At 37.0% G+C, this 17,500-nt stretch overlaps 1 protein-coding gene and 1 long non-coding RNA gene across 2 annotated transcripts in view; both read left to right on the top strand.

The window, feature by feature from the left end:
* LOC149131520 (uncharacterized) overlaps positions 1–1,184 on the top strand; it is a 229,035-nt gene extending 227,851 nt beyond the window's left edge. Inside the window, exon 4 of the long non-coding RNA XR_016237777.1 lies at positions 1–1,184. This exon is cut by the window's left edge and continues 477 nt beyond it. This is a non-coding gene — a long non-coding RNA (uncharacterized LOC149131520).
* A 41-nt stretch (positions 1,185–1,225) lies between these two features.
* LOC106880578 (uncharacterized) overlaps positions 1,226–17,500 on the top strand; it is a 166,224-nt gene continuing 149,949 nt past the window's right edge. Inside the window, exons 1-2 of the mRNA XM_089339507.1 lie at positions 1,226–1,277; positions 3,182–5,373. Of these exons, the coding sequence (XP_089195633.1) occupies positions 1,226–1,277; positions 3,182–5,373 (2,244 nt within the window). The remainder of the gene's footprint in view (positions 1,278–3,181; positions 5,374–17,500) is intronic.

Genomic DNA, 17,500 nt, shown 5'->3' with positions numbered 1-17,500 from the left:
ACAACAACAACAACTGCATCCATAACGAAATTTGCAACAATGTGATTTAGAAGTAACATCAGCATAAACAACATTATCATAAGATTTATATATTACTCATATCAAGCAGAATCAACAGAGGGACTCAAAGGCTGAGAGTTTCGTTCGTTAGCACTTACCAAGCATCACTAAATACACACACACACACACACACACACACATATATATAAATATATATATATATATATCTTTTATCTTTTACCTTCTGCTTGTTTCAGTCATTAAACTTTGACCATGCTGGAGTACAATTTTGAAGAATTTTAGTCGAACTTTTCATTTCTTTTTCTGTAAAGCCTGGTACTTATTGTATCGGTCTCTTTTGTGGAACTGCTAAGTTACGGGGACGTAAACGCATCAATAGCGGTCGTCGAGCAGTAGTGTAGGACACCCCCCCCACACACACACACACATACATATATATTTCTTGTATTTGTTTCAGCCATACGGCTGCGCTCATGCTGGAGCACCACGGTGATCAATTACTTTAGTCCAAGCAATGATAATTAATCAAACTAGCAACAACAACAGCAGCAGCAGCAGCAGCGGTAAACGCAACAAGATCAGTAGGAAAACACCCAGCTTATTGCGGTTACTAACGATCAATGCCAAACAGAACAGCAGCAGTAGCCGCAGCTTGAAGGACATCAGCAGCAACAACAACAACAGCAACAACAACAACAACAACAACAGCGGAAGCAGTAATAGAAACAACATCAATAACAACAATAACAAGAATAAGAACAATAAATGAAACACTGTTGATAGTGCAACGTGAACGTTATTACTATTAACTATTAACGCTGTGAACGTTATTACTATTAACTATTAACGCTGAAATTATCAACTTCAAAAATTATCAACAGGAATATTATCAACTTAAAAATCAACATTATTAGTATTATCAGCTTCCTCGCCAACAATATCAACATTAAAGCCAGCGTTATTTGCAACGAACGTTATCGATATCATAAACACCAACATTATCAGCAACCAGTAGCTTTAAACATTATCGACATTAAAATAGCAACATCAACATTATCAGCTTCAAAAACACTGGTATTATCTATCAACAACCGACAAGACCAGCAGCGTCAACATTATCAGTATCAAAATCAACCACCCCAACATTATCAACATCAAAAAAAGGCTAATATTATCAAGAATTAACAACACCAACATTATCAACATGAAAATCAACAATACTAAACATTGTCCTCAATATTATCGCCGACGTTATCGTCAATATTATCATCAGCAACAGTAATAACATCAACAATATTAACATACATCATCATCATCATCATCATCATCTTCATCATCATCTTCATCATTATCATCATCATCATCAACAATCACACTATCATTCTCAAAAACAACAGCAACAGCAACATCAACATCATCATCAGCATCATTGTCATCTACACCCAGCAGCAGCAGCATTAACAGCAACACCAACGTTACCAACGTTACCAACAACAAACATCATCATCATCATCATCATCATCATTACCATCATCATCATCATCATCATCATCATCATCAGCAGCAGCAGCAGTTTGTAAGTGAAAGCATCAAAAGTTGTAGGAGTTACAAAGGTAGCGGTGGTAGGTAGGTTTGTCGCTGTTATTGTTGTTGACGGCGGCTGCGGTGGTAGTTCTGGTAGTAGTAGTAGTAGTAGTAGTAGTAGTAGTAGTAGTAGTACTAGTAGTAGTAGTAGCTGCACGAGTATTATTGTAGAGGTCGTGGTGTTGGTGATGGTGGTGGTGGTGGTGGTGGTTTAGGGGGTGTCGATTGTGATAGCTATAGCGGCAAGTACCAGCACGGTGGTGATGGTGCTGTTCGTGTAAGTAGCGGCAACAACAGCAACAACAACAACAACAACAACAACAACAACAACAACAACAACAACAAAAACAGCAGCAGTAGCAGCAGTAGCAGAGGCTGGGCACTTGCTGGCGGCGTCGTGAACCTCGTTGGCAGCGTCAACAGCGACGGATTTTAACTTCGATACCGCCACCACCACCACCACCACCACCACCACCACCACTACTACTACTACTACCACTACTACTACTATCACCAGCATATAATTCTCCGACGTCATTACTACTACTACCACTACCACTACCACTACTACTACTACTACTACTACAATTATTTCTACTATTTTTCTTTCTTTTTTTTTTTAAATTTTTATTATCCTACTTCTACTGCAGCTCTTACCACCACGACTATTACTACCACTACTACCACTACCACTACCACTACTACCACTACTACTACTACAATTATTTCTACTATTTTTCTTTCTGTTTTTTTTTTTTGTTTTGTTTTTATTATCTCCTACTTCTACTGCTGCTCTTACCACCACGACTATTACTACCACTACTACTACTACTTCGACAACTACTACTACTACTGCCACTGCTGTTTCTAATACTACTACCGCCACTGCCACAACTACTACTACTACTGCTGCTGGTATCAACGGCAGCAGCAGCAGCAGTAGTAAGACAAACAGCACTCGCGCGAGCGGTGCCGTCGTTGAAAGCCTGCTTCTATAGACGGGTGTCCGTCCACAACAAACCATAAACACACACACACATACATATATATATATATATATATATATATAAACACATATATATATATATATACACACATATATATATATATATATATATCGGCGACACGTTGTAGTAGGAGTAGCAGTAGCAGTAGTAGTTGTTGTAGTTGTTGTTGTAGTAGTAGTAGTAGTAGTTAGCGGTTGTTAGTGTTATCGGTGTTGTTATTGTTGTGGCGATAATTGTAGTAAAAAAAAAAAAAAAAGTGAACGACCACAACAACAACAGCAACAAAAACGGCAACAGGAAAGAGACGAGGAAGAAAAAGATATATTACCAAAAAAAAAAAGAAGAAAAACATGAACCGGAGAGGACTATAACACTACCACCACTACTACTACTTCCACCACTACTACTACTACCACTACTACTACTACTACTACTAACAACAACAGCAGCAAAACTATTGACAAAAAGTATAACAATAATAATAATAATAATAATAATTGTATCATCTTTGTTACCATCATCATCATCATTATCGACGTGAGCACCCCATCGACGCTACCTTTAGCTAGCACTATTACCGCTATTACCAATACTACCACTAGCGATACTAGCACCAATACCACCACCACCACCACCACCACCACCGCCGCCACCAGCCCCAGCACTGCCACTACCGTTGCAACCACAATCGTCATCATCATCATCACCACCATCATCATCTTCATCTTCATCATTTTTATCGTCGTCGTCGTCGTCGTCGTCGTCGTCATATTCATCGCCATCATCGACATTATCATCATCATCATCATCATCATCAACAACAACAGAAACAAGAGCGTCGTTACTAACATTGCTACAACAACAACTACAACAACAACAGCAGCAACAACAAACAAAAGTTGCTAGCAATATCAACGTTGGAGACTTACGCTACGGATGTTCCGATAAAAACAACAACAACAACAACAACAATTACAGTCTCTTAAGGAGAATCTCACGACTACCACCACCACCACCGCCACGACCGCCACCAGCAACAACAACAACAACAACAACATCAACAATTATAATACCTGTAAGAACGACGACATCGACGACGACGACGACAACTCTCGGAGTTTTGAATCCTAAACCCTGGCCTCCGACCCCCAAAACACAGTTCCCGTGTCACCTTGACGTCGGTGTGTCGCCGTCATCGTCACCCGTAAAGGTTTCAGTATCCGCTAACCCTTTGACGAAATTGTCACCGTCGCGGGTGACAATTTTGTCCCCAGCAACGACAGCTTCATACGTAACCGGGGTTGACAGTCTTGTTTCTAGACATCACCCCACGATAGTATCGAACAACGCACCGTTGGCGGCGGCAGCGGCGGCGCATTTCTCATTCAGTACGCCAGTGGCGTCGGCCGAACCGCCAACCCGTTGCGGGTCGTCACCACGAAACGCCGCTTCGCCTTCACCCGCGCGGTACCCGTTACACACTTCACATCAGAGTCCTTCGTTTTCACCTTCACCCGCGCGGTACCCGCTCGACACAACGCACCACAGCCCTTCGCTCTCACCCGCACGCTACTACCTAGACACAGCAACACACCACAGTCCCTCGCTGTCGCCTGCGCGGTACCCGTTAGACACAGCAACGCACCACAGCCCTTCGCTCTCACCCGCACGCTACTCCCTAGACACAGCAACACACCACAGTCCCTCGCTCTCACCCGCGCGGTACCCCCCATCAGACACAGTACACCACAACTCTTCGTCTCCTTCGTCTTCTGCACCATCAAACACTTCGGCGGTGACGGCGGCCGCCCTTGGATTGCATGAAACATCGAGGATTTCAGAGGAACCGACTGGGTTTAATGCACGGTTTGCCGTTGAGGGTAACAGTGGAATTTCTACCTGTCAGCCCAGTATTACGTACACTACTACTAACAACACCACCACCGCAACTACTATTACCACCACCACCACTACTTATAACAACAACAACAACAACACAAGCAACAATTATAATAACAAAAACAACAATAGGTTGAGCAACACAAACTTCGGTACAATAAACAACAACAACAACAATAATAATAATAATAATAATAATAATAATAATAATAATAGTAATGCTGGTCGCTTCGGTGATTCCATTTGCTTAAACAATAAAATACCAGCTTCGCCAACACCACCGACAACAACAACAACACCAACACCAACAACAACAGCACTATACCAGCACCATTACCAACACCAACATCAGCAGCAACAACATCAGCAGCATCAGCAGCAGCAACAGCAGCAGCAACAGCAGCATCACAATTCCGCTGTTAGCGCTCATTCACTCAATTCTCACCAACAGCACGAACGCCACCAGCATTATCAACATCATTATCGCCATCACCATCATCATCATCACCAACAACACCTACAGCTACAACAACATCAACATCATCATCACCACCTCCAACAACAACAACAACAATATCAACAACAGCGGCTAACACAGCAGGATTCTGCTGGACAAAGTGAACAGAGACATAATAATAATAATAATAATAATAATAACGTTAATCTTATCGACGAGAAACCGAGAGCAAGATCGGTTCTCGCGAACAGCAGCCTCACAACTACGGCCCCAACTGGCTTGGACAGTTACGCTGAGAAAGCGCAGATCGCATCTGCGCCTATTGCTGAATTAAACACATCACGGATAGCTTTTAACCCAACAGATACGGAGCCAAATCCTACAATGTTACTGCTGCAGTCCCAGGTAGGTAATTTTATTAAAACTCTGATTATATTACGATGTTTTTTCATGTATGTATGTGTTTATATTTGTGTGCCCATCGCATTACATTAACATGGCATTAACATCACATTAACATCACATTAGCATTACATTATGTGTTATATGTTAAGAACAGGCCTGTTGGGTTTTCGAAAGAGGGTAATGAGAAAAAAAATAATTAAGAAAAGATAATTAAAAATATGAAAATATGAAAAGATTCTCTTTTAGAATTGTACGTATCATATAATTAACGCCGCCAAACACATGTATATGTAAGTGTATGTATGTATGTATGTATGTATGTATGTATGTATGTATGTGTGAGTGAGAGAGTGAGTGTGTGTGTGTATGCATGTATTAGTGTGTATGTATGTGTGCACGCAAGTGTGTGTATGTATTTGTATGCATGATATATGTATCGGTATGTATGTCTGTATGTATGTGTGTATGTAGGTAGATAGGTAGGTAAGGTATGGGTATACGTATGTATATATCTATATGTATGTATTATGTAGATAGATAGATAGATAGATAGATAGATAGATAATGTGTACATGTATGTCTATATGCCAAATAGAAGTAGATATATATTCACCCCCACTCACATCTTACCCTCTCCCTATATATGTATGTGTGTGTAAGTATGTATATGTATGTATGCGAATATACATACATACATATATATATATATATATATATATATATATATATATATGTATATGTATACATATATGCGTATGCATATATATATAAATAAATATATATATATATATATATATATATATATATATATATATATATATATATATATATATATATATATATATATATATATATATATATATATATATATATATATAAGAAGAGAGATGGAGAAATAGATAAAGGCAGATATACACATATCTCTCTCATTCTCTCTCTCTCTATGTATGTGTGTGTGTGTGTGTGTGTGTGTGTGTAGAAAGATAGAGACAGACAGACAGATAGATAGACAGAGAAGGGGAAACAGTGAGAGAGGAATGGATAGATAGATAGATAGATAGTGATTTAGATACATTTGCAAATATATAAATACATATATATTTATGTGTGAGTGCGTATATAAGCGTATGTTTATATATATACACTCACACACATTTATATATATATATATATGTGTATATATATATATATATATATATATATATATATATATATATATATATATATATGATATCATATCATATCATATCATCTCATATGAGATGTTATATCTTCTCTGTTCAGACTTACCTACTGTGTCTATAATTAGCAAAGATCTTAATTAGTCCAGCTACTAGTACTTCTTACACAAAAGCATATTTCATTTAAACTTATCTTTAGTATGTTATATGTAGTGGTGGCCACATCGTAGCATCTCACGATATTTTCACCTTCAATGACAACTCTCTTTAAGTTGTTACATTAACCATACATATTCTATAGAAAATTTTACCTGCGCTAATCGAATTTCTCGAAGGCCCTACCTGAACTGAAACATACGCATTCTCTTCATACGGGCTTACCTCAGATTCTATTTCCTCTCTACCCATGAACTGATATGTTGCAGTCCCTGGGTCTCCTTTCGTGTTTTCTCTCATTTATTTTAATCGTGATACTCTCGTTGATTTTAAATGAAGCTTTCACACTCAGGGTTTGAGTAACCCTGGATCTTGAGGTGAAGTTTTACTTTGAAACCACCCACGGACCAACTCACTAAAACCTGGTATGAAAAGAAAGACGGGAGAAGAATCATTAACTAAGATTTAAGAACAGTCATTTCATAGAAGTTATATATCTCTGATGTTGTAAAATAAAAAGATTTATCATTTTTCTCTGCCCAAAAGCACTCCCTAAAATTCTTCACATGTCCTTGTAATTAATCTCTGGTTCTGAGAAAAGGTCCTCTAATCGCCCTTTGTGTGTGCTTGAAATAACAGCTAAATCTCCCACAGATGACACACAAAAACCATTTAAGTAAGGAAATATTGTGTGTTCAGACGTGTCTCCATAGACGTTTACCCACATGCAATAGGTCCCTAGTTTTACGAAAAGGTTCACTTCACATCATTTGGCTATTTAGTCACCGATCTATGCTTGAAATAACTACTAAACTTCTCTCAAATGACACACCAAAACCATTACAGAAATAAAAGGAAACAGAACACGTTAAATACAATAGACTTAGATGCACCCCCACAGGTCCTTATGCACTTGCAATGTATTAGCCCTTATTCCTAATAAACCAAAAAGGCTTCCTATATTTGCTCTAACTTATTACACAATTCTGAAAATAGCCACCAAATCTTCAAATAGATTACATAAAATATAGTAATATACTGCAAGCTGTTTATTATAATCACAGATAATGTTATCAAAATTAGTGGCACCTCATGATTTAGCACGCCGGGCGAAATGCTTAGCGTATTTCGTCTGTCCTTACGTTCTGAGTTCAAATTCCGCCGAGGTCGACCTTGTCTTTCATCCTTTCGGAATCGATAAAATAAGCACCAGTTGAACACTGGGGGTCGATGTAATCGATTTACTCACTACCACGGAATTGCTGGTCTTGTGCCAAAATTCGAAATCAATACCATTATCCAGTAAAGACAGGATAGTCACCGTTGAAATTCTATAGCGAAAGTGACTTTGTTGGGAGATGTGGAGAGAGGTTGGACAAACTAACACACCTTGAATTTTTACGTATCTATGAGGTTTCCTAGAAATAGCAATGAAATCTCCCTTAAATCACACCCTACCGTTATTAAAATATGAAGGACAAATCAGAAAATACCACACAGCCAAGCATGCACGGCAAGAAGTTTGCTCCTCAACCATATGGTTCCGGGTTCAGTCCCACTGCGTGCCACCTTGTGCAGGTGTCTTCTACAATAGCCTCGGGCCGACAAAAGCCCTGTGAGTGGATTTGGTAGACGGAAACTGAAAGAAGATCATCGTGTGTGTGTGTGTGTGTGTGTCATCACCCACCACCGATAGATGACCGTTGCTGGTGTGTTTGTGTTCCCATAGCTTAGCTGGTGTCATTCGTTCGACTAAAAGTTTTTCAAGGCGGTGCCCCAGCATGGCCTTGGTCTAAAGACGGAAAGAAGGAGAAGATGAAAGAAAAGATATACAAACATTGTTTGTTTTTAATTTTCTTTATTTATTTTAGTCATTAGACTGCAGCCATGCAGGGGTAACTTATTCGAGATTGTATTAGTGTTTAGTACTTAACTCACTTATAGCGTATCCTATCGTTTCCGGAAAGACGGAAAAAACACAAAAAAAAAAACAAAGACGAACCCGGTGGGATTTGAACCCGGAACGTAAAGCATAAAAAGAAAGAGTGGGGTGGGGGAGCGAAACACACACACACAGACAGATAGATATATATGTATGTGTGCGTGCGTGTGTGTATGTATGTATATATATACATACCTACATGCATACATATACATATATATATATATATATATATATATATATATATATATATATATACATACATATATATATATATATATATATATATGTATACATCCACACATGCATTTATATTTATATGCATGTATACATACATCCATACACACACACACACACACACACACACACACACACACATATATTATGATGGGATGGTCATGGCTAGACCGCGTGTAATTATCTGCTCGTTCTAGTGGCGGCTGAACTTGAGTTTATACGAACTAGGAAGAAAGAGTGCAATGGACAGTGTAATACCCGAAAACAAAATCAAAACGGAGTACAGACATATCTCGAACCCCTTTGATCATAGACCTGCTCTATCAACACTGGCCTGGGATTAAACAACAACAACAACAACAATGACAACAACAACAACAACAACAGCAGCAGCAGCAACAACAACAGCAAATATCTAGGATGAATCGCATCTTCGCATTTCTTCCTGCCTCGATTAAAACTTTGTTAAAGTATTAAAATACAATGTAACTGAGAAGGCGCGGGTATGGCAGTGTGATCGGTAAACTCGCTTTGCAACTACGGGTGTTTTGGGTTCAATCTCGCTGCGTGGCGGCAACCACATCGATTCGGGTTCAAACCCACTGCGTGGCACCACTTTGGGCGGGCGAATGTCTTCTACTTATAGCTTCGAGATGACCGAGACCTTGTGGGTAAATTTGATAGACGGAAATTGTGTGAGAGCCAGTCTGATAGATAGATAGATAGATAGATAGATAGATAGATACATGCATACGTACATACATACATATATACATATATATGTATGGTTGTGTGGTTCAGAAGCTCGTTTGCACAGCAGTTGGATTTCTTCTTCTATAGCCCTGAGCCAACCAATTGCCTTGTAAGTGAATTTAGTGCACAAAAATTGAGTTGAAGCCCACCGTAAACGCACACACACACATAATATGTTTGTATGTGTATATGGATTTGTCCCACTTCCCACTGGTAGACAGTTGGTGTTGGTTTGTTTATATCCCTGTAACTTGACGATTCGGCTAAAGAGTCCGATAGAATAAGTGTCAGATATTAAAAAAAAAAAAAAGAGAAAAGAAAAAAAAATCCTGGGGCCGATTTGTTTGACTAAATCCTTTGACCCAGAATGACCACAGTAGAATAACCGAAGCAAGCAAAAGATAAATGGTAATGATAACCATTTTAACCATTCTAGTCAAAGGAAAAAATACCCAAATGACCAGTAACCGATTTGTATTGAAGAATTGTCAGTGAAGTAACCACTGCGTTTCTGAAGCTGCCGTAATGAATGGCTCGTTAGCTAACAGAGACAATGGCCACATCGGCCATAGAAGATACTGAGGTAAAAACCAGTTGAATTTTTCAAACTGCCTAAATGACCACCACGACTTTAAAAACTGTTTCCATGTATCAAGATGACCGCTTTGTTATTACTTTTGTTGTTTAACCCCGGGTCAGGCATTTTATGGCAGATTTAGTTTTTTTTATCTATTACTTGTTTTTCATTCAATGGACTGCTGCCATACTGGGGCATCGCACTGAAAAATTTCAGTCGAACAAATCGACCCCAGTACTTTTTTTTGTTTTTTTTTATTCTGGTACTTATCCTATCGGTTCTGTTGCCGAACCGCTAAGTTATAGGAACGTAAGCAAGCCATCACCGACTGTCAAGCGGTGAGGTAATAAACACAAACACAACACACACATACACACATACACACTCACACACACACATTCACACACAATTAGATAAATGACAACGGGACAGGAAATTATACAATGAATTCCATTAGCTTACATGCGATTCTGCATTAAGATTTAGAAGTTTCGGAGAAGCTATAAGGTGATGCAGAAGCATTCAGCTCTGAGTGCACTGCATCTTGTAGCAGAAACAACTGTAAGTTAATGAAGTTCAGCGCATAGTTTCTTGTTCCCTTATCATTTATGTAATCTTTTATCCTGCTCCGATCACGACTTACGCTTTTTTTTTCTGGTGCATGTGTGTAATGAGTTCCAATACTAGCTTATTATTATCGCTATGTCGAAGCGAAACAATAAAACACACACAAACACACACATAAACACACACATACACACACGCACATACAAATATACTTTATACATACATATATATATATATATATATATATAAGTTCAAAAAAAGGAAAAAGACAAAAAAACAACAAAAAACAACGTGAGGACGTGATATAGATTGTATTACTAGACGCTCGGGAAAGGAAAGAGAGATGTTATATATATATATATATATATATATATATATATATATATATATATATATGCATATATGCATGTATGTATGTACATATATATATATATATATATATATATATATATATACATGCATACATGCATTTTTATATACTCAAATGTATATATGTGTGTATATCTATGTATATTATATATATTTATATATATATGTGTGTGTGTGTGTGTATATAAACGTGTGTGTATGTGTGGGTATACAGATTCATTCACAAGTCATTGGTCATCCTGGGGGCTATAGTAGAAGGCACTCGCTAAAGGTGTCACGGTGCCATTGTGCCGCACAGTGGGATGGAACCCAAACCACATGGTTGGAAAGAGAACTTCTTAATTCTAAAGCTAAGCATGATCAAAAATATTCCAACCGATTCCATCTTAATGATTCTTCCGTTCTGAAATAGCATATCTCGTACAAGAATATTCATAAAATTTTAAATAAACAGCGTGCAACTTGAAGGATGTTTAGCTATTATTTCTAGCACCGAGAAACTTCCACAGAACCATGTATTATAGTTTTTTAGTCGCAGCTCAGCCTCTGTGGAGTAGACCTGTAAGTGATCGCAAATATTCCAGCTATAACTATCCCATTTTTTTGTCCTGGCTACGTCCACCACGGAACCACATTTTTATACAATGTGTCCTTTCTTCTACAGCTAAATAGAACGTATTATTTCAGGAGCATTTTGCTGTTGTTTCAAGCAGCTCAGTAACTGGCCACGCTATTCTTTTAATACTATCAGTCATTAGACTGCGGCCATGCTGGGGCCATCACCTTTAGAAAATTCCATTCAGTCGATCGTATTGACCCCAGTACTAATATCAATGATATATAGCTTATTGATCTCTGTTGATTGAATCACTATCGTTCTTTTTTTTTTTTTTTTTTTCATCTTTTACTATTTTTAGTTTGCGGCCATGCTGGGGTACTGCTTTGAAGAATTTTAATTAACCGAATAGACCTCAGTACTTATTTTTTAAAGCTCTGTATTTCTTCAATCGGCCCCTTTTAACGAAACCCAAGGTTACGGGGACGTAAGTACATCTACACTGGTTGTCAAGCGGTGAAGGGGGACAAACACAAAGACAAAGACATATATATATATATATATATATATATATATATATATATATATATATATATATATATATATATATATATATATATATATATACATAAATATATACGACAAAGATATCACAAATATAACACCGGTTACATTTGTTTGAGTAGCATTCCGCTTCTAACTACATTACATATAGAGGATTATGCATAATAAATTCCATAAGACTTCTATAAATTTATCCACAGTTGAATATTGCAGAAATGCATCGCATCAGACACTTACAAGACTTTGCAACACCGTTAGAGTTATATAATTCTGTATTATAACTTGGGTTTCGTTCAATTGGAACTTCAAGTTTTGGTGGTGGTGAGGTTTGTTCGTTCAAATATATTGAAGAAACTTTTACCGTTTATAATTTAAAATTACATTTTTGGATGTTGTTTCAATATTAAAATAATGTTTTTAGTCATTTATAATATATTTCTGTCTACAAAATTCAACATCCCTAACATTAACGCTGTATGCGCGCTTTATGTATGTGTATATATATATATATATCAGAAGCAACATAATGACTCAAGGCTCTAGAGTTTCGTGTGCTAATACTTATCAAACATCGCCAGAACTATACATACATACATACATACATACATACACATACATACATACATACATACATAAGTGAAGGCGTAGCTGTGTAGCAAGGTGTTTGTTTCCCAACCATATGCTTTCGGGTTCAGTTCCAGTCCGTGACACCTTGGTGAAATGCCTTCTACTATAGCCTTCTACTATAGTAAAGTGAGTGGCTCTAATAGACGGTAACTGAAAGAAGCCCTATGTGTGTGTGTATATATATATATATATATATATATATATATATATATATATATATATATATGTGTGTGTGTGTGTGTGTGTGTGTGTGTCATATGTAAACAAACATAAGATTGCTTTTGAAGTGATGAAATGTATTGTAGTACAAGTAGAAAGATAGATTTTTTCAACGCGTAAGTACAGATAGAACAGTACATGTATAGGATACAATCCTTACAGAGCAGAAAAATATGTCGGCAACCAGTACTTACGCGTTGAAGAAAATATATCTCTTTACTTGTAATGTGTGTGTGTGTGTGTGTTTGTGTTTGTCCACCACTACCACTTGACAACCGGTATTGGTTTCTTTACTTCCCCGTTAACTAGCGGTTCGACAAAAGATACCGATAGAATAAGTACCGTCCTTTAAAAAGTAAGTGCTGGGTTGATGCATTCGACAAAAATCCGGCAAAGCGGTGCCCCAGTATGGCCGAAGTCTAATGAATGAATAAATGAAGCAAAATGATAAAAAAAAGAAGATATATATATTATATAAGCATTAATGTTAATTTTTATGCAAGTTATATAGAAAAATCTAATTTAAATTTAAACTCTTCAGTAGAGTATATGTTTATTTAAATTTTACAAGAGAAAGGTTGATAGTGACTTCGAAGTTTCGGCTTGCTGGCCTTTATGGGTCTGATGAAAGAGAGCAAGCCGAAATTTCTAAGTTAATATATATATATACATACATACATACATACATACATACATACATATATACACACACACGCATATACATGTATGTATGTATATATAAACACACATATCTATATACATATTACATATATATTATATATATATGTGTGTGTGTGTGTGTGTGTGTGTGTGTGTATGTGTATAGGAACGTGTATGCGTGTATATATATATATATATACACGCATACGCATACACGTATATATGCACATATACATACATACATATATATATATATATATATATATATATATATATATATATATATATTAGTTTTCTTTTACACAAGAACAAAGATGGGATGGTCATGGCTGAAGTGTCTTTGATCACATGTCTAAACAACAACAGCAACCCAACCGACGAGAAACAACAACCAAATCTCTCTCAAACGATAATGAAGGACATGTTGGATACCGGAGACTTACGTTCCCTGCACACAGGATGGTCACAACTGGAAGTTCTTGCTCAATCACGGTTTACCAGGGGCTAAATAAATAACAACAATAACATAAATAACAACTGTGGTGGATGTGACAATGAGGGATGTTTTACGCAATCGCCTTAGGCTGCTAGAAATAACAGCTAAACTTTCCTCGTAGGTGACTGCTATAAAGTTAATGCAAGAGAATAGCTATATTAAAAAGTCATGATGGCCACAGTTGGAAACATAGCATCATCCACAACAACAACAGCGACAATAGCAACAACAATAATAACCAAACGTATTTTTGAAATCAACGAATGAAATGTGCCTCTCAGTGGTCGCTAGAAATGCTAGAAATAATAACTAAAACTCCATCATTTTACATCTTATAGCTCTTTATGGCGGGAAGGATATGTGAGAGACCGTAGTTGAGCATAAAAGAAAGTAGTGAATGTCACTGATGGACAGCCTCTGAATCATATGTTGACGGTTGACCAAGGGTTTAACAAGAACAACAACAGCAACAAATGAAAAATTATTTATTGTTGTATAAAGTCTGGTCAAGTAGACATATAACGAAAGATGTCCCAGCCGTGACCATCTCGTTCATATATTTCCAGGTGCATTGTACCATCCTTCGCTATTTAAAACAACAAAATGTGAATTTGACAGAGATTTAGCTATTATTTCTAGCTGACATAGCAGCCACATCGAGATTCCCTCTTGCGGCGCTTTTGTTATTTTACTTTATCTCACGTTGGTTCAAACAGAACAGCCTTAGATTCATGAACAAAGACGTTCCAACCTTGCCCATCAAATCAGTTTATTTTTAGGCACTTTGCCACATTAGGTCTACACTTCCGTACAGTGTCCTTCCCTGTTGATAACAACATAATGTGAATTTGGTAGAGATTTGGCTGCTATTTCTAGTTGACATGGCAACCACTTTGGGACTCCATCTTCGGGCGCTTATTTTTCTGTTTAAACCAACGTAAAATTGGAACAATGACGTCCTAACCGTAACCAGTTCTTCGATTTATTTTACGGTACATTTCTACATTAGGTCACCATTTCTGTAATAAGCCCTTCTCTATGCAAAATAACAGAATACGAATTTGAGAGGAACTGCCACTAAACCACAATCTCTGTTGCCGCGGAGGATTAGTTTCAAGTCTGCTCACATCAAAGACGTCCCAACAGTGGCCCTCTCGTCATATTTCTTTTTATCAAGAACAAGGCATCTTCCATATGTCCTTCATTTAAGCGGTAGGATGTTTCATAGAGACTTGACTGCTATTTCTAGCAAATTTAGTGACCACGTACACATTCCCCTCCGTTGATTCTGCGGAAAATATCGATGTTTCTTTACTGGGTGAGCAATTTTTCGCACGATACCCGCCACCCCTATAAGGACCGGCCTAGCACTAAGATATGGTAACGTAACACATACTGCTTTCGATATAAGTGGGGTAGCTACCCGTATTGTAACAGGCTTTAATCTATGTTTCCTTAGCGCAAACACACAGACACACACACACACACACACATATACAGAAGTCTAAACAATACTCGAACACACAGGCATACAGACACACACGCATACACTCACGTACACACTCTCACACACATTGCCCTTTCTGTCTCTGTGTATACAAACACACGAACACAGGCACACACTCACAAATACATGTGTGTGTGTGAGTGTGTGTGTGTGTGTGTGTGTGTGTGTGTGTGTGTGTGTGTGTGTGTGCCTTTGTATATAAAAACAGGCAGACACACAGTCAAACAGACGGACAGATAGATACAAAGGTACCTAGAGAGAAAGAAGTAGAGAAAGACGTGCGTGTGTGCGTGAGTACCTTTTTTTTGAGTGTATGGGAGTATGTATATTAGTGCACGTATATACATATATAAACATATATACATACATACATACATACATGCATACATACATACATACATACATACATACACACACACATATATATATATATATATGTTTTTATTTTCTTATTCTTTTACTCCTTACAGTCATTAGACTGCCGCCATGCTGGGGCACAAATTTGAAGAAATATTTTTAGTACAAAGAATTGACCCCAGTACATTTTTCTTTTTCTTTTATTTTTTCTTTTTTTTTTTTTGCTAAGCCTGGTACTTAATGTATCGGATGCTTTTGCCGAACAGCTAGGTTACGCGGACGTTAACACACCAACACTGATTGTCAAGTGGTAGTGGGGGACAAACACAGACACAATGACACACACGGATATATATATAAAGATATATATATATATATATATATATATATATATATATATAATATATGTATGTATATAATATATGTATATACATACATATATATCTATATATGTATATATATATATATATATATCTCCTTCTTCTCCCGAGCGTCCAATAACACTATCCGTATCACGTCCTCACTTTGTTGTTTTTTTTGTTATTGTTTTTTTGTGTTTTTTTTTAACTATATATATATATATATATATATATATATATATATATATATATATATACATATATGACGGACTTTTTACAGTTTTTGTCGCAAGGTTTGGTCGGCCTGAGGCTTTAGTAGAAGACACATGCCACGCGGTGAGACTGAACCCGAAACCATATAGTTGGGAAGTACACTTTTTACCACACAGCCACGCCAGTACCTATGCACACACACACACACACACATATTTATATATATATATACATATGTTTGTATATATATATATATATATATATATATATACACATACATATACATATATATACACATATATGTATATATTTATAATATATATATACACATATGTGTATATATAGATATATATATATATATATATACATGTGCATATATATGTATATGTGTATGTGTGTATTATGTATAAATCTATATACGTACGTAAGTATGCATATATCTATATGTGTGTGTCTTTGTGTTTCTAGCGGTTTGGCATGCACGACCAACAGAATAAGTAGCAAGCTTAAAAAACTAATGAATATTAATGTTGATTCGTTCGACTAAAATCCTTCAGGGCAGTGCTCCAGCATGGCCGCACTCTAATTACTAAAGCAGGTAAAACGTAAAAGATCTATACAAATACACACACACATACACACGCACACGCACACACGAATAAGCACGTGTAAATGCAAAACAAGATGGAGAAAATAATACACGAATACCGAAAGTAGTGTAAAATACATTTTTATAATGCTGCAAAAAACACAAGAAACCGTGAATCAGAATTTGAAGTTCCCGTTC

The sequence above is a fragment of the Octopus bimaculoides genome, chromosome 21 (assembly GCF_046866305.1).
Source record: "Octopus bimaculoides isolate indiv1 chromosome 21, ASM4686630v1, whole genome shotgun sequence".
Taxonomy (NCBI): Eukaryota; Metazoa; Mollusca; class Cephalopoda; order Octopoda; family Octopodidae; genus Octopus; species Octopus bimaculoides.
Note: the sequence above shows the minus strand (reverse complement) of the source record. Positions and strands in the feature narration are given on the sequence as shown.